We start from the raw sequence: 18,642 nt of genomic DNA on the forward strand, positions 1-18,642 counted from the left end.
TAGTGTGACAACGTAGAACAACAGGGAGAACAAACTGTAGCTGTAATGACCCTCTGTTGAATCTCCTTAACCATGTAAACATGCAGCTAAATGGAGGAGCAGAAGAACTGGTCAGACTCATTTAGTTCATTTAGTTTTACGGCTTCATTTATATGAATGGATCTGGTTTGATATAAGATGTGGTGCCCGTGTTTTATCAGTTCATTCCATTACAAATGTCAAATTTAAAAACTGCATCATAGTTATTCTGTTTTTAAGAGAATTCAAAATATCAACAGATGTTTTTCTCATGAAGTGGGAAATTGGATTAAAAAAAGAATAAAAAAAAACAGCAATGTGCAAAAAAAAAAATTTTCTTGAAGAATATCAGATTTGTTCAACATACGACTTTCATTTAAAATTACAACTATTAGACTATTTTTTTACCAGAAAATACAGCAGAAAGCTTGAAGCTATATGTGCTTTTCTCTTAAGGCTAAGACAAAAAGCCAGACAAGCCTAAGGTGGCTTTCAATAATGATGCATAATGAAATAGTTACATTAAAATGTCTTGAGTGTGCACCGTGGGTCATCTACAAAAGGTTTGCTCTTCTACAGACAGTATAGGCTCTGCAGGGGACAACAAACCTGTATCAGGGCTTTATTTTGCCTCCATCATAGTCAACCAATAGCTAATAGGGCCCTGTGTCAGAACGTGTCACTTTAATCCCAATACGCAAGGAGCTTTTATAGTTTTTACTGATTCATTGGCTGTGGGAGTCATTTAGTCTGACAGATGCCTTTTCAGTTTTCAGTTTTTGCTCCCTGCATACAAGCAAAAGATCTTACTCACAATCTTTGCTCATGTCACAAAGGCTTCATTATTGGATCCACTTCATCTTCTGTATTTCATCTTAATGTTCTTCATCCTTGTGTCCTCATTCATTTTTGTAATGAACTCTTTATTTCATCGCTCATGGCACGTTAATCTGCATTTTCACAAGACAATCGAATCCTTCAAAATGAATTCAGTCATAATTTTATGACGATGAGTAATCTCAATGTCGAGACTGAATATCCGTCTCATTTAGATGTAGTGGAAATACTGAAATGCCCGGTAATAATTGAAACATTGCAGATTTTAACAACAGTTACTGAAAACACCTTCCAACTCCCAATTTTTATTTTACTGATTCTGAATGAACTTGGAGTCTGAAATGTAAGAAGTGCCTTTCAGAGGAGTAACTCTTTTTAAGAGATGCTGTAACTTGTTCCCACTTGAAACTGTTGTTTTTCTCTGAAGCTTAACTTGAAGAACAGCTGAAAGTGAAAGGAATAATTCTTTTTAAATAGTTCAGTACGGATGTCAAAGGTGTAGCTGATTCCCCCAGAGGGGAAGGATGTGTGTGTTTGTGTTGAACAAAAGTTTGACTGAAGCAGAAAACTTTATATAATTATGTTTACAATATAATAATTGTCCAATGTCAATTGTATTTGAGCCCAGCTGGTGAGGAGTCGGTCAAACAGAGGAAGGGGAAGAGGAAGAACCTCTCCTTTAGCCGACTTGCCCGCAGGAAGCTGTCGTGTTGTTTGGTTGACAAATAGTCGTGCAAAGGTTTTAAACGTCTGAAAAATGCTTTTGTCAAATTTCCTGTTTTACAATATACCAATGCTTATTGAATAATATGACATTCACACATACAGTCAAAGGTGATTCCCCATGTTAGCTGATTCTTTTGCTGGTTTCTGAGATATACAGGAAGTAATGATACTATGAAAACAGATATGAAGTAGTAATGTTTATTATAACTCTTTATGCTCGTCAATAACAGGAGAGGTTGAACTCAACAGGCTTCTTTCTCTACGACTTACGTTGTTTACATCAGTAAAGCACACACCGAGATTCTAAATAAACAAAACAGCAAAACTCATGCTCGTGGATTTAACAGCATATTGGTTGAAATGAGAAAAACAAAACACAGCTGAACACTTCAGATACTTCAGAAACATAAAGCATCCATCATCAGTTATGGTCGATGTCTTCGTTAACATGACTCAATTTAAAATGATGTAGAGATTTAAGACCTACAAGAATACAAACAGACAATACTGATTTTTAGAAATTAAGAAATTAGTCCAACAGGTTAACAAAGAAATGTGTCTTCCATTCCTTATTGTATAAAGGTTGATAATTTATGTCTCTCAACCCCCCCCTTTATCTTTTAGTCTCAGTGAGATCAATGGCAGTCTTGTTACAGACAGCCTCAACAGTGGAAACCTTCAGTTTTTCACAGATCAGTTCTCCAAGCACAACAGCTGATGAGCTTCCTTAGCAGAAACTTCTGAAAACGTTGTAATATTGCATTTTCTTGGTTTCTAAATAAGTGAGTGCGTCATTGTTCATTTTGAATTCCTTGTGGGACTCTGAAAGCCACCACTCTGCTCTCTGAAACACATACAGTAAGAGATCAACTGTGAACTCCTTCTTCAGAGCATATTTCCTCTTAGATTCAAACTCTGTCACTTTTTCTTTTACACTGTTGGCCACTTCAAGCAAGTAAGTTGGACTGTAGCCTCTTGCAGCTACAGGCTTGCTTTTGATTGCATCAAGGGACAGTTTTTCAACATCGTCAATGAGGGATCTGATCAGTTGCTGTTCTTCATGCTGAAAACAATAATAATAATAATTACAATGATTCATTCCTGGAATGAATTCAGTGACTTTGCTTAAAGCATTTAAACCTTTTCTCTTCCAACTTGTGCTCCCCTCACAGAGCTCTTGGTGCTTGGTGAAGGATACATAATGACTGTAATCACCTACCTCTGATATGTGTTTGTAGCTGCCACTGCTTTTGCATTCATGTATAAGAGACCATTCAAAACCAAGCTCTTGAAGGATCGTTGACTGATCATCTTTCAAGTTGATATCATCAATAGGTTTTGTCTTTGCAGTTAGTTCACTAACCCAGCCACTCCAGACAGAGTCGAAGTGCTTTTTAAGTTCCTCTTCATCTTTTGCCTTGTCTTTTAACTGATGAGCGAGCTCTTTGCTCTTTTGTAGCAGCTTCTTCTCAAACTCTGTCTTTTTATCATCTAGCTTTTTACGAGCATTCTTCTGCTGGATAACTTCATCCAGTTTTCTTTTAACTCCTCTCACTTGTTCATCATGAAACTCCTTGATTTTGATCTCAAATCGGCCGCGCCACTGAACCAACATTTCTTTGTCTCTGTCGTCCTCAAAGTACGTTGTCATACCTTTTTTGATTTCTCCATATGTTTTGCTCATTTCTTGAGAAAGATAACTGAGCTCGACCTTGTCAAGTTTTCCATTTTCAATTCTGGTATAAAGCTGGTTTTCAATGGTCAACATGTTGCTCCTCAGGGCCCAGGTCCAGTTCCCATACTGGACCTCAAGTTTTCTGTACACTGCAAATTCAAGCGCGTTTTTGAAACTGAAAACAAAGTTTTCGTTCAACAGGGCATTCCACAAGTCCTGAATTTTAGTTTTGAACTGTGAGAGAGTAATCCCAGCAGACTGTGAAGCTTTAGAGAGGATGATGCTCTTCAGCTCTTGGACGCTGTCACTATAACCTGGATTTGGAGGAGCCATAGGTGGACTTCCCTCCCATAGTTGGGCAAAGTATTTCACATCTTTCTGCACATCAAATGCAATGACGTCACTGAAGCACTCTGCATCACACACCTCCTCTTTGGCTGCTAGTTTGGCCATCTGGTCCAGTTTTTCTTGCAGGCGTCTCTTTCCATCCATGTTTTTCTCTGCAGCTGCAATATCTGCAACATTCTGGTGAACAAACACACAACTTGGAGAAAGTTTAACTTTCTTCATCCTCATGAAAGCCTGAACAACAATCTGCAGAACATCTTGCATCTCAGCTGGATTCTCTCCAAAGATGTTGATCAATGTCGTGTTTCCCAGACCAACAACAAATGGTGCCAGTTCATTGTCGTGGTGAAGAGTGCCGTTACCTTCCAACTCAAGAGCACGCAGTCCTTCAGTGTCCACCACCAGAATGTAGTCAAACTGAAAGTCTGCCTTGATCTCCTCTGACACTTTAACCAGCTGCATGAAGGCACCCCTGGTGCACCTGCCAGCACTCACTGCAAACTGTAATCCAAACATGGCATTCAGCATTGTGGATTTTCCACTGCTTTGTACGCCTAAAATTGACAAAACAAAAACTCTCTTGTCGCCCATTTTCTTGATGACTTCATCTAAAAGACTAGAGATCCATGTTAAAGGCACATGACCTGCATCACCATCCATCAGCTCCATTGGGTGTCCTGATATCATCAGCTCTGCAGCCAGCTCAGGGTATTTAGACCAGTCAGTCTGTCCCCTCTTTGTTCGTTTCTGCAGAGTGTCATGGGCTTCATAGATCTGTCCCATTTCTCTAAAGATGTGCTCCAAGCCAAAAGTTGCTGACTGTAACTTTGTTGATATTTGATCGAGCTCAGTTTGTTTCTTTTTTAGCTGATCAGATTTGTCATGCTTCTTCTTCAAAGCTAAGATCTCAGACCACTTTTCATCATAGCTTTGGAGAATAAGAGAGAGACAATCTGTGGAGAGCGAATCTATTAAGATCTGAGTCCATTTCAGGAAATACTCTTTGTCTGTTGATGGCAAAGATGAGAGGCTTTCAATGAACAACTTCATCAGCTCACTACAGGAAGCAGTGCATTGAGCTTGTCGTATTTGCTTTAATTCCTGTTGCTTTTTACATTTCTCATTCTCAATGTGTCCTTTGAGGTGATACAGTTCTTTGTTTATTCTGCACCACTCATGCCACAGTTGGCCTTGACAAGGGAGAAATGTATCTTTGATCTTTGAGACATCCATCCCCTGAAGCAAATTCACTATTTTCATAGCAGCAGATTTCCCTTTTTGGCAGACTTTGTCATCTTCATCCACTCTGATTCCAGAGACCTCAGCCATGGTTTCTAGCTGGAAGGATGCATGTGGTCCAGACAAAATGTTTGCAATGATTCCTTTCAGTTCTTCAGACACATCTGAGTGGCTTCTGTCTTTTAGACCCATTTTGTATTGTCCCTTTTTCATCTGAACTGCACCACGGTCACTATCAACAATGAGACAAATGAGGGGCTTTTGAGACTTGTACAGGTCTGAGATAACTGCAGTACTTTTGTCACCTTTTTCCGGAGTTGATACAAGAACAACATTGACTGAAGATTTTTCCATCAGTATTTCACGCTGTTTTTCAATCGACAGAGCATCACCATGAAGATTACAGAAGGCAATGCAGTCAGTGAAGGCATCACTGGGTTTTCCAGCAGGGCAGTACCAGGCGATCTCTGCCACACCATCCATCAGATGGCGAGACTTGGTGCTACCTGGGCAGTTTCTGTGGAAGAAGGTGCTGTGACGGTCGTTGATCAAAGTGTTCATCAGCTGAGATTTAGACAGTGATGGTGAACCCAGGCGGAAAAATGACACCATGGGTGTCTCAGCTTTGCAGATGGGCATAGTCTTCGTGGTGACAATGTTTGAATTATCTTTGATTTGAGTTATCTTCCATGTTTTTATTATTTGTCTGAATGTCCACAGAGGACAATCAATTTCCATTGTGACTGGGTCAGGAACAAGCAAAGGTAAGGCGTACTGACATTGTGATAGCTTTGTAATCACGTTCTGCTTAAGGAAACTGTCTGAGCAGTGAAATACTGCCATTTGAACGTCCATAGGATGCACATGAGTCTGTTTTGATTGATCAGAGTCCACACTGGTGCAGAAAAAAGCATCTAAGTCATCGTCGTCTGTCTCAACAGTGTCAAACTCTGGAACAGGCTTTGACTGGCTCACCTCAGGACTGTCTTGTCTTACAGGAATATATCTGGCTCTGTAGTCTAACATCATCAACCTCTGAAGAAAAGTATGAGCTAGTTCTTTCTCAGATGTGTCATGGTCCTGTTTCACAGGTGGACCTATTCTAAGAAAATCTGCTGGTGACAACTTGTCTTGATGTTTGTCTTGAAGGTGAAGTCTGTCAAGCAGCCTTTCAGTTTCTCTTTGATATTGTTTCTTCCTGTTGATCTCTTCAGACATCTTCACTGACTGCTGTAAATAAGTAAATAAACATGTACTGTATGTAAAAAAAGATAATTTCATACAAAGGGATATAAAGTAAATAGTCCTAAAGATCTTGTGAATGAAATTAGGAGTTTCTTACCTTATCCTTGTTTCCACTCATATCCATATCTAAGGTACCTGCAGTAGAATAATGAGGTGAATTATAAGAGGGTCAGAGCAATGTGCTATTAAACAAATATATTTTCCTTCTCATTAAAAACGTTCACTCAAAGTCATTTTGAATGTTATACACCTAATTATTTAGTTATTGTACTATTAAATTATTCATTAAAATGTTACCTTTCTTGTTGGCTGCAGATGGTACAGACTTGGTTTCAGATTCTCTGCCTGTTATGTTTTCGTCAAACAAAATAAATTGTTCCTGGTCAGTTAACCATTTCAGCCAAATATGATTGATTTGCAAAAACATGATGTTAATGCCTGTCTTTTGCTTTCATACAGAAGTCACCTGTCCCTTGTATAAGTCCAGTACACAGAGTGGCCAATATTTTTTTCTGGACTTTCATTTTTCAATTTTATTGTTTTACATTACTTTCAAGTGGTGGAAGAAGTACACCACTGTGTGTGCTAGTACTTTTTAGTTAAGTAAAAATACTTGTACAGAAGTATTATCAGCAAAATTTACTTTAAGTATCAAAAGTCCCCATTCTGCAGAAAAATGCCCCCTGTGACTGACCTGTTATTACATATGACACCATTAGATTGTTAATGCTGGTACATCAAACTACAACCGTTTCACAACATTAACCACGTGTTTATTGTTACCATGACGACGAAGGTCTGGTACGGCTGTTGCTGGCTGCTGGACATTCGTAGGATTATGCATGCGTAAGATATCCACAAACTGTTGTATGAGGATACGTTGAACTACACTTAGGTACACAGTTAGAATCCAGTGGTTCCCAACCTAGGGGTCAACCCACTCCAAAGAGTCAAAAAATAATCTTGAGCGGTCGTGAGATAATTAATGGGACACAAAAATAGAAAAAACAAAGTTTTGCTACACAAACCTGTGTTTCTCTTTTCTCTAATGTTTGCTATTTTTAATGAAATATTGGCTAATTTGACATCTTGGGGCCTTGAACAGTTATTTAAAGGCAGAATGAGTAGGATTTTCCTAAAAAACAATGTATAGACTCATACAAAAATAATCCCTCTCAATCATCACTTATGACCCACTAGAAGTGTATGGTGGTGTCTGTATCTGCAGAGATGCTGCCCTCTGCCTGTATTTTCTTATTTTCTTCTTATCTTCAAGAGCATTCTCCCCAAGGGTTTGAGAAACGCCTCCAGTGTTTGGCTTGTCTTTTCTGGGTGTAATGGAAAATGTTAAGATATTTCAAGACGTTTTTCTGTTGCTATGCTGGGCATCCAAATGTGCTAACTCGCATTCAATATAAGGTGTTATTTTCTGTCTAGCTGTGCACTTCCTTTTAACAACTCAGACTGAGACTCACCTTTTGTTCCTGCCTTTTGATCCTTAGACTTAGTTCCTTTATTCTCAGGCATACAAAACATTCACATTTCCTAGAAATAGTCTGAGCAAACGGTACTTCTCTGTCTCACTCTCTGCAGACCTACAATGCTCTGTATGATTGTCTGACCTTCTTTGCAAAGAATAAAACCTAGAAAGACACTTTGGTATTTCTTGGTGTTTATTTCAGGTCTCACAAGTGAATTCTTTTTTTCCACAACAAGGGCTACTGTAGAAACATGGCGACCTCTGTAGAAAGGTCGTGTCTAGATGGTATGCAAAACTCTCTTCATTGCGCGCGTTCCAAAACCTAGCCACGTAGTTATATTTAGACAGGACCGTGGAAGGGAAGAGGAAGATAAAAACTGCTTAGTCTAAGGTAATGAAAACGCAACGATTCTTATTTTCAGGTGATTATACACTAATGAAAACAAACTTATAAATATTATATTCAATTTCTTCCAATAGCTCCTCCTAAATGTTACATACTGGACCTTTAAAGCAGAAATATCACAGTATGTAACTGAAGTAGTTTGAAAAGAAAAGTGTTTGTTATGAAAAGTGTACATGCTCAGATTTTTAAGTCTGTACACAAAAACACACATATAATATAATATATATAAAACAAATATATAATATAAAACATATAATAGTTGTATAAACTCACGTTTTCTTATGTCTGTATAGATGTGATCAGTAATAACAAAAGTAAAAGTGAAAGTGACAGAGCTCTTTTCCCCTGAAACCTTGTGACTTAGAAGAAATCGGTGGTTAGGCTTACAGGCCACACTACCCAAACACTTTCAAGCACATACTGCTGTCAACACTGAACACCTGTTTCTTGCAAAGCTGCAACTGTTACCCGAGAGCTAGGGTGCACCTCTCTCAGATTTTTAAGTCTGTACACAAAAACACACTATAATAGTTGTATAAACTCACGTTTTGTTATGTCTCCTTAGCTCTGCCTGGTCTGTGTAGATGTGGCTGTCTTGTTAGAAATCCTTCCACTCCCCGTCCTATATACACAGAGATCTGATTCTAGGTCTGCACCTCACAAGCCCCTCCCAGCTGCTCTTAACAAATCTGTGGTGATGTGATAGGTCTAAGGAGCTGAGAAACTCTGCATGCACATTACTTGAAAATCAGTGATGACAAAAGCAAAAGTGACAGTATGAATGCCCTAACCCATGATTTCCCCGATTCCATGTGCTTCAAGGAAGACGATGTTTAGGTTTATGGAGGACTGAGGATGTTTCTTGTTTCAACCTAAAATGGTCAAGCATAAACCTGTGTTTACAATGAAGACACAAAACATAGTATCCTCTATAAGGTTAGTTATAAAGTTTGAAATCAGTAATAACAAAAGTGAAAGTGACAGAGCTCTTTTCCCCTGAAACCTTTTGACTTAGAAGAAAATGTCCACAAATGTTGTTGAGCCAGTTTGAATGTGAAAATGATAATGATGCACTTTGTTCAGATGATAATCGTTAAAAACAAATTATAACTTCAAATGATCTCTCATTTTCAAATTTCACACAGAGCAGGGTAATATTTGAAAGAGAGGAGTTGATCGGTGAGGTATGCCCTTTACAATCTAAGTATAGGCTCATTTTTCAATTTTCCTGGATTGTTGTTGTCGCCATGAGTTTGTCAGGCAACAGCAGGAAACTCAAAGAAGTTATTGGCCCGGCCAGAGTGAAAAATGTTGTCCATCTAGTATGAATGTAAGTGGAATTGATAATGATGCACTTTGTATTATTAGTATTAGGAATGTGTATGTGCAGTTTTTTAAGATAAAGGAAAGAGATTAAAATAATGGGCACATGTAGAAAGATTTCAGTTACACTGCAGTGAATGAGACAGAATTCAGGTTTCCAGAAGAACAGGGAAGAATAAAGTAGTAAAACAGACTGTTATATTAAGTATACATTACAAAGATTACAATAAGTATGTGTGTGTGCACTGCGTAGTAAGCAAGCAAAATTAATAAACCTTTTCACACAAGTTTATATGTATGTCAAATGGAGTAGAGAAGACTTAAAGGAGAAATAATCATTAAATAAGAAATAACCATTTCAAGCATAAACCTATGTTTACAATGAAGACACATGAAAACATAGTATCCTCTATAAGGTTAGTTATAAAGTTTTAAATCAGTAATAACAAAAGTAAAAAGTGAAAGTGACAGAGCTCTTTTTCCCTGAAACCTTGTGACTTAGAAGAAATCGGTGGTTAGGCTTACAGGCCACACTACCCAAACACTTTCAAGCACATACTGCTGTCAGCACTGAACACCTGTTTCTTGCAAAGCTGCAACTGTTATAAGAGTTCACATTTGTTAACATAAAGACATTAAGTATCTACAAGGACAGTGATTCTCATGAAGCCAACCTAAGCGAAGTCTGTGAAGATTTTAGGGACATACTCATGAAAACTTAAAAGAATTACTTTTATTTAAGTACACTGTCTATTGTGTTGGGACAGTTCATTCTTTTGTACTAACATGGTATTTTATATGTTTTTTTATTTGATTTTTGAGTCACAAATTCATTACCGTAATCCGTCCAGAGAAAAATGTAATGGTTTCCCCTCGATTAAGCATAATAAATATTCAAGCAAGTTTAGGAAAATAGATATAAATCTGTTTAAAATGGTATAATTTAACAGATTATAAACAGATATAATGGTTTCCAACAATGTATAAAAAAAATATTTGAGGAAACGGAGTATCTGAACATGAAGCTTTCATTACCGTTGCACTGTGTTCATGGTCCTGTCTTATTCACAGTGTTTTTTTAAATCAAGTTTTTAATGCACCACAAAGAAGAGGAGACATAAGATGGCTACAAGGAAAGATTGTTTGTTATATTTTGATGTTAATTGTGAAGTTTATCTTTACACATCTTTACACATCCCTATTTCCACACCATAGGTGAACATTACTGTAATGTGCAATATTTCATGTTCTTGAAAAGTCATCAGTTAGATAGTTTACTGTAAAGAAGGTATTGAGGAGCCCAACTGTTCATAGACTGTATAAAACAGGTGAAAATATTTTATTTGAGTCATCATGGCTTCTGCCATTTTATGCCAGCTTAAAACCTAACTGTTTCTTTTTTCATGAGTTCACAATATTATAAACTTGTTTATATTACATATTGATATATAGAAATCATTAATGTTAACTTATATTCCTTATTATAAAGAGCAATGGAAAGTGAACGTAAGAGGGCTGCATCGAGAGCTAAGGCGCATCTCTCGGTGCCCCTTTTTAGATTTTTAGAGGCATTTACTAAACTCTTAAATAATGTATAGTTATTACGTTATATTGTCAAATAAACACTCAATTTGTGGCACAAAGATTTGTTTTATTTGAGAAAATAATAAGTGAGAACAGCAAAAAAAAGTTTATGAGCATTCAAGGGCACTTTTGTTCCAAGCTCTGTTCATTTCTGTGTGAGGTACACACACACACACACACACACACACACACACACACACACACACACACAGGTGAACAGACACATATAGACATGGTACAGATGTTTATTATTATTTAAACACCCCATCTGCTGATATGAAACTATATTACAATAGGTATAAAACATCGAACAGCAGGGAAAAGGAGACAAATAATGCTCTGCGGCTGCTGAAGGGCTTGAGCGGCACAATATTTTCACCACACATCGTGTGGCCAGGCGTGTTGAGGGCGTTTCCTCCGGACAGCTGTTCCAAAGAGCACATCGTCATGTATCAAAGCACTCATTAATACATTGGTCAAATAAAGTCACGTGCTCGCTGACGTCCAGAATAGAAAGAGAAAGCTGTGCGCACTTAAGAGGCACTATTTATGGATTTTCCTTTTAAATAATAATAGTATAGATGTGATCAGTAATAACAAAAGTAAAAGTGAAAGTGACAGAGCTCTTTTCCCCTGAAACCTTGTGACTTAGAAGAAATCGGTGGTTAGGCTTACAGGCCACACTACCCAAACACTTTCAAGCACATACTGCTGTCAACACTGAACACCTGTTTCTTGCAAAGCTGCAACTGTTACCCGAGAGCTAGGGTGCACCTCTCTCAGATTTTTAAGTCTGCACACAAAAACACACTATAATAGTTGTATAAACTCACGTTTTGTTATGTCTCCTTAGCTCTGCCTGGTCTGTGTAGATGTGGCTGTCTTGTTAGAAATCCTTCCACTCCCCGTCCTATATACACAGAGATCTGATTCTAGGTCTGCACCTCACAAGCCCCTCCCAGCTGCTCTTAACAAATCTGTGGTGATGTGATAGGTCTTAGGAGCTGAGAAACTCTGCATGCACATTACTTGTAAATCAGTGATGACAAAAGCAAAAGTGACAGTATGAATGCCCTAACCCATGATTTCCCCGATTCCATGTGCTTCAAGGAAGACGATGTTTAGGTTTATGGAGGACTGAGGATGTTTCTTGTTTCAACCTAAAATGGTCAAGCATAAACCTGTGTTTACAATGAAGACACAAAACATAGTATCCTCTATAAGGTTAGTTATAAAGTTTGAAATCAGTAATAACAAAAGTGAAAGTGACAGAGCTCTTTTCCCCTGAAACCTTTTGACTTAGAAGAAAATGTCCACAAATGTTGTTGAGCCAGTTTGAATGTGAAAATGATAATGTTGCTCTTTGTTCAGATGATAATCGTTAAAAACAAATTATAACTTCAAATGATCTCTCATTTTCAAATTTCACACAGAGCAGGGTAATATTTGAAAGAGAGGAGTTGATCGGTGAGGTATGCCCCTGTACAATCACACGTACAGTGTGCAACTTCGGGGTATCATGCAAAATTCTGCGGGATTTCGCCACTGGTGATGCTATAACAGTGTTATGAAACTGCAATAATTCATTAGCTGTCAATCTGATTGAGATTAATTTTTTCACGTCATCTTTGCAAAAACCCAATAACGTTTGAAAGGATGAGGTGATGTTTGTAAAAACATAACCGCCATCAGCCAATTAGTTTTCAGCATCAGTCAGACAGGGTCAGTCACCCTCAAACAGCACCAGGGCCAGCCAAAATTTCCTCACTTTCCAAAAATGTCCTCATACCCAAGGTCTAAAACTCAAAGATAGATGTACAAGTTCACACACACACACACACACACACACACATCCTTGTGGCACTTTCTTTGTGGGGACGAATCAATATATTTTTCTTAAAATTTGACATTACAAATATTAAAAATGTTCCATGTAATTTTGACTATTCAGTTCTTCATTCAAATGTTACCTTTCATCTTGGTTGCAGATGGTACAGACTTTTGTTTCAGACTCTCCTCCTGTGTTTTCATAATTCTTCTCTGAGTGTTCGACATCTCCAGGTTCATTCACCGAAAAGCACTAAGAAAACAGGGGATTTCATTTAACCTTTAGTTCACATGGTTAGAGCACTTGAGATGCTGAGACGAACAAGATAAACGTACAACACATAAGATCAATAACACACAGTGGTGCAACAATTCAGTAAAAGAATACAAAATAAAAAAGCAAGGTAAAATTATATTCACAGTTCCAATCTTCAGCTTTGAAGAACAGTTCATTCAGTGTGAGACTTCAAAAATCTTATCTGACTGACCTCAGATAATATAGGTAGTTTTAGAAAACAAATGCTGTTCTATAATAACGATCACTAATGAAGGTGAAAAAATCTCACCTTTAGCTTGATTTCAGTTGCATTCTCTTACATCTCTTCTGCTGCAGGAAAACATAAGAAAAAGCAGATTGCACAAGATCAGTGCTTTAAAGAATACTGGATTAGCCAATCTTCCCATGTTAACTATATTCACTAAATTTCTGTGTTAAATTTCATTTGTTCTGCAGGCAGGCAATTTGTGATCAAAATGGATGAAAGTGCTTTTCTAATGACCTGCATAACTCTCAAGTTTGTCATGCGCTCATTGTGTAAATCCTCACATGTAAAATATTTGAGCCAAATGTCAGAACCTTTCAAACCTCTGGGGGAAAGGATTGATAACACATGAATCGCTAAATTAAATTAGTAGCGTGTTCATCCTCAAATTTTAGTGCAACTTGTTATCAAATTTAGTTTGGAGGTGCAACTTCTCAGCCATCATTTCTCAAAACACATTCACACCACAGGGGGGCGAAACTGAGCTTTACATTGGTACCACAGTTAGAGGACATGGACCAGGCAGACTCCTCGCCAGATTGTTTTTCAACCTCTGTGGTACATACACCTCAGGCTACACAAACTATTAAACATAGTTTAATGAATTTAGCTTCCTTGTGTGTTTTCTGTGTTCTAACTCCACTTTCTCTGTGCTCCAGGATCGCCACCCACCAGCCAGTTACCAGCTCATCAGCCTGCTTGCTGACCACTCCTCCACATTCCCTCTGCTCACCACACTCCTCCACTACCACCTTTTCCCCTGCTGCCACCGGACTCCCTCGACTAGCCATCAGCCACTTCCTAAACTCCCTTTGCAATAAAACTCTTTTCTTACCAACTTTTCCCTGGTCCGTGTTCTGCGTTTGGGTCCTCAGTCAAGTCCTTAACAACAGCTAAACAATGAGCTGAAACTCACTACAAAGCTCCCAACAGTCTAGGGGAGTTGCAGATTCAGGTGATAATTTTTTGTAGGTTCATCACTATGAGCGACCCCTTTCACATTATTAAATTGTTTGCACATTGCCATTTGATACATTCTTAGTGGAAAATATCCACATTATCCTTATGAAACAGTGCAGGTGTAGTCAGTGAAAGTCAACATTAAAATCTCACCTGTTTGATTTTGCTGAAACACTGAGGAATCGATCCTTTCTTCTTTGTGGGATTTGTGGTCCAGGTGTTCTTTCTGCTCTTTATTTCCATCACGCATCAGTCCACTGTAGCAGTGGGGATCATTTTCAGAGACCATGATGTCTACTTTTTCCAGCAGGGCTATTATCTCTTTTTCATCCATCATACTTCTTGTACATGTGTGGTATCGTTTTTCAACAAAACTGCTGTTGGCTTTCAGGTCTGTCAATGCACTTTCACATTTTTCATCTGACTCATGAGTCACAACTGTCAATAAATAAGCAAATGATCCTTTCCCAAAAGCTTTTTCTAACCACTGCACTCCTGAACTGTAAAGGCTGTTATGCAGACCATTTGGTAACAGTAAGAGAAAGGCATGAATTCCCTGATATAATGGGAATTTGTCAGTGTTTTCTACACCAAGCATGTTAATGACAGAGATGTGCCGACCACACAAATCATACAGTTTGTATGAAATTATATTTGCTTGCTCTTCATGGTCAAGTAAGATGTTTTTTGATCCAATCTCAATGGTCTTTGTGTCCCCAATTAACACAAGTGTGAGTTCAGGCATCACTGAAACAAAATAAAAGAATAACATCACTATGTAACATTGTGGTGATCACAGCATTCTCAAAGGTTGACAGTTTGCAGAAATGCAATAACAAAATATAAAATAATGCAGTGGTTCTCTTTACTATCCGTTGAAGCAGTCTCAGATTTAGGACTTGTGTCTTCTAGTGTTCCACTCTCCGCTGCAGACCGCTCACTAATTTCATTGCTGCTTATGTTTTTGACCTCTTTAACTTTGTCAACCTCTCCTGTTGAAGCGTCGAAGACTCCAGAAAACAGAGTTTATAGTTTTATTTAGTTGGTTCCCGGTTTTGACAGAGACCTGCATATTTAACTGCAGCTAAAGGGGTCTGACAAACATCAAACGTGTAGCCGACAGTACGTGAAGTCTGGAGGCTTCTAGCATTGTGTCAGTAAATATACTGCATACCTCACCACTTGTTTCCATGCTTTCCCAGCAAATTCATGTTTCAAAAAAAAATATTTTTAAAAAGGGCAAGATAGGGGGAAATGGGTAGAGTATTTTTTTTATCAACAAATAATATCTTTGGGGCTTGAAGGAAAGCTGAATACCTTCATGCTGAGAGTGCAGCCAGTGAACAACTGTGTCATACAGAGAAACAGGTATGTCAAGCCTAAACAGTCGTGGCAGGCCCATTTTTCAATTTTCCTGGATTGTTGTTGTCGCCATGAGTTTGTCAGGCAACAGCAGGAAACTCAAAGAAGTTATTGGCCCAGCCAGAGTGAAAAATGTTGTCCATCTAGTATGAATGTAAGTGGAATTGATAATGATGCACATTGTATTATTAGTATTAGGAATGTGTATGTGCAGTTTTTTAAAATAAAGGAAAAAGATTAAAATAATGGGCACATGTAGAAAGATTTCAGTTACACTGCAGTGAATGAGACAGAATTCAGGTTTCCAGAAGAACAGGGAAGAATAAAGAAGTAAAACAGACTGTTATATTAAGTATACATTACAAAGATTACAATAAGTATGTGTGTGTGCACTGCGTAGTAAGCAAGCAAAATTAATAAACCTTTTTCACACAAGTTTATATGTATGTCAAATGGAGTAGAGAAGACTTAAAGGAGAAATAATCACAGTGTGAAACTAAAGTGTTTTTCTGGAGGTCAAGAAGAATCAACAGAAACTTTGTATGAACTCACCTTTGTTTTATGTTTTCTGGGTTCTGCCTGGTCTGTGTAGATGCAGCTGCCTTGTCTTAAATGCTACATACCAGTCACCGTCTTATATACAGAGATCAGATAGGTGTGCCCATCACAAACCACTCCCACCTGCTCTGAACAGATTTGATGTGATGTGATTGGTATGATGATCTGCGTAGTTCCACATAACCATTTCTTCTAAATCAATGAAGGCAAATGTTGAAGTGAAAGTATTCCCGCCCTAACTTTTCCTGAAACCGTGTGACTTCAAGCAAAATGATATTTAGGTTCATGAAGGGCTGAGGATGTTTCTTGTTTCAACCAAAGCCAGTCAAGCACAAACCACTGTCAACACTGAACACAGCCTCTATAAGGGTTTATGTTTATTTTCAGTCTTACATATCTACTAAATACAGTGCAGTATAATACAGTACACTACTCAAAAGTACAGTACTTCACCATGTTTATCTGATAGCGACATTGCAGAATAAGGGTTTACCTTCAAAATATAAGCTGAGCTCATAAATTCAGATGCACTGTTTATTACTATCAACAGCATATGTTGTAGTTACAGTAGCCACAACAAATATTTATAACTATATGCAGGTTAGGCAATATTTATAGACCATTTATATTGAATGGAATATGCACACCACTGTCAGCAAGTTGTAAAGTCACACCCCCAGAAGGAGAAACAGCTTCCTACCCCAGGCTGTCAGCCACCCAGCACTCACACACACCTAATATAGAGATATATATTTTTGTTTGTTTTTTGTTGTATGTATGTATGTATTTATGCATGTGTGTATTTATCTTATGGCAAATAATCCTCATTTTCAAATTTCACACTGAGTGAGATAATATTTGAAACAGAGGAGTTGCCTGGTCTGTGTAGATGTAGCCGCCTTGTCTTAAATGCTACATATATATATATATATATATATACAGATAGATAGATAGATAGATAGATAGATAGATAGATAGATAGATAGAGTGTTGTTGTCACCATGAGTTTGCCAGGCAAGAGGAGACTCAAGGAAGTTACCGGCCCAGCCAAGAGTGACTAATGTTGTTCAGCCAGTTTGAATGTGAAAGCAGAATTGATAATGACACGCTTTGTTCAGATGATCAGAGCTCAAAAATTATTACTTCTGTGAGTTGTTTGTTTATTTTGAATATATGCAGGTTTTTTTTAAATAAATGAGGAAGATTAAAAATAAACATGTAGAAATTTTCCAGAATTTTGTTACATTGCAGTGAATGAGAGAGTGACCGTGCAGTCTCAATGTGTGTGTTTGTGTGTGTGTGTGTGTGTCTTAAAGATGCTAAACATGTCAAAATTTGAATGAAGTTTATAAGAGGGATCTCAAGGTGCATTTTCTGCTGGCATACTGAAGGATATAAATATTAACAATATATTACTCTAACTCTGATTTCCTACTTAATAAGACACCATTCAATTTCCATTCTGTTAGTGTCACGGACTAACAAGCAGAGGACACCGAGATGGATGGGAATGTCTTTATTAAGATGACAGCCAGAAATGTAGAGTGTGGAGATAGGCCGAGTGGATCTGGGGAAATCACCGGAAGGAAGCCACAGGAGACTGGAGAGACAAAGGCGGAATGGCGACGCCACGGAGGCCTGGAGAGACACTGGAACAGTCTGGTGCTAAACACAATCGAGGTCAGACACTGTGTGTGGAGAGTGGAGTGGTTATATACTGTGTGTGATTGGGGCTGATTGAGGGCAGGAGTGTAATTAGGAGCAGGTGTGGGTGATTACGGGCTGGTGAGGACATGACAGACTGTGACAGTTAGCCCAGATTTCATTTCTAATTAAACAGTTCGGTTACAGTGTAGTAAATGATTTAAGTTTGATTACAGAATATTCTACTCATTTCTAGACATATTTGAATGTGTGAAGAACTTTAATTTAAATGGCCTAAAATTATTAAGTTTTAGCCATCCAGCAGATCAGACTGTGGTTGTACTGGGCAGCTTCCAGGTGTGAATGAGTGTAACTGTGATCAGGGTGTTCCTGCAAAGGAGGGGGGGGGTTAAATTAGCTGCCAATGTAATTGTGTAATTCTTGCATCGCATAGCTTGTTATAGCGTACTATGTATTACATTTCTTACATTTCTTCTTTAATTCGCTTTCTCTAAGGTTCAGTGTTGATGTAGCCTGACAAAAGTGTTGTGACATTTGGAAAGTTTTTATCTGTTTGATTTGCTCGGTGCTGATTTAACTCCACATGCGGAGGCGATTCCGTAACTTTTACGCACAAATGTCACAAACAACCTGTGTAGGCTAAATGTCTTTGATCCTTAACAAAGTGAGTCTGAGTCCTCATTCTCGTGCCTGATTCCTGAACTTGATCTCACGTTTGAGACGAGGCTAGATTAGCAACCAGCCAAAGCAGGCAATGTTTCAGTTGATATCATCCTTACATTGTGCATACTCTTAAACAGACATTTATTAAATCAAATTATAATCTGGAGTCAGAGTTTGAAAGTTG

At 38.1% G+C, this 18,642-nt stretch overlaps 1 protein-coding gene and 1 pseudogene across 1 annotated transcript; both read right to left on the minus strand.

Moving 5' to 3' along the window:
• Positions 1-14,957, minus strand: part of LOC122868593 — a 43,462-nt pseudogene extending 28,505 nt beyond the window's left edge.
• LOC122868599 (interferon-induced very large GTPase 1-like) lies at positions 1,821-11,724 on the minus strand. The gene is given in 4 exon segments (XM_044180709.1): positions 1,821-6,073; positions 6,186-6,223; positions 6,386-6,433; positions 11,715-11,724. Coding segments are annotated over 2 exon segments (3,906 nt in total). The 5' UTR covers positions 6,213-6,223; positions 6,386-6,433; positions 11,715-11,724; the 3' UTR covers positions 1,821-2,194.
• Positions 14,958-18,642: the final 3,685 nt, after the last annotated feature.

This window comes from Siniperca chuatsi, linkage group LG21 (assembly GCF_020085105.1).
Source record: "Siniperca chuatsi isolate FFG_IHB_CAS linkage group LG21, ASM2008510v1, whole genome shotgun sequence".
Taxonomy (NCBI): Eukaryota; Metazoa; Chordata; class Actinopteri; order Centrarchiformes; family Sinipercidae; genus Siniperca; species Siniperca chuatsi.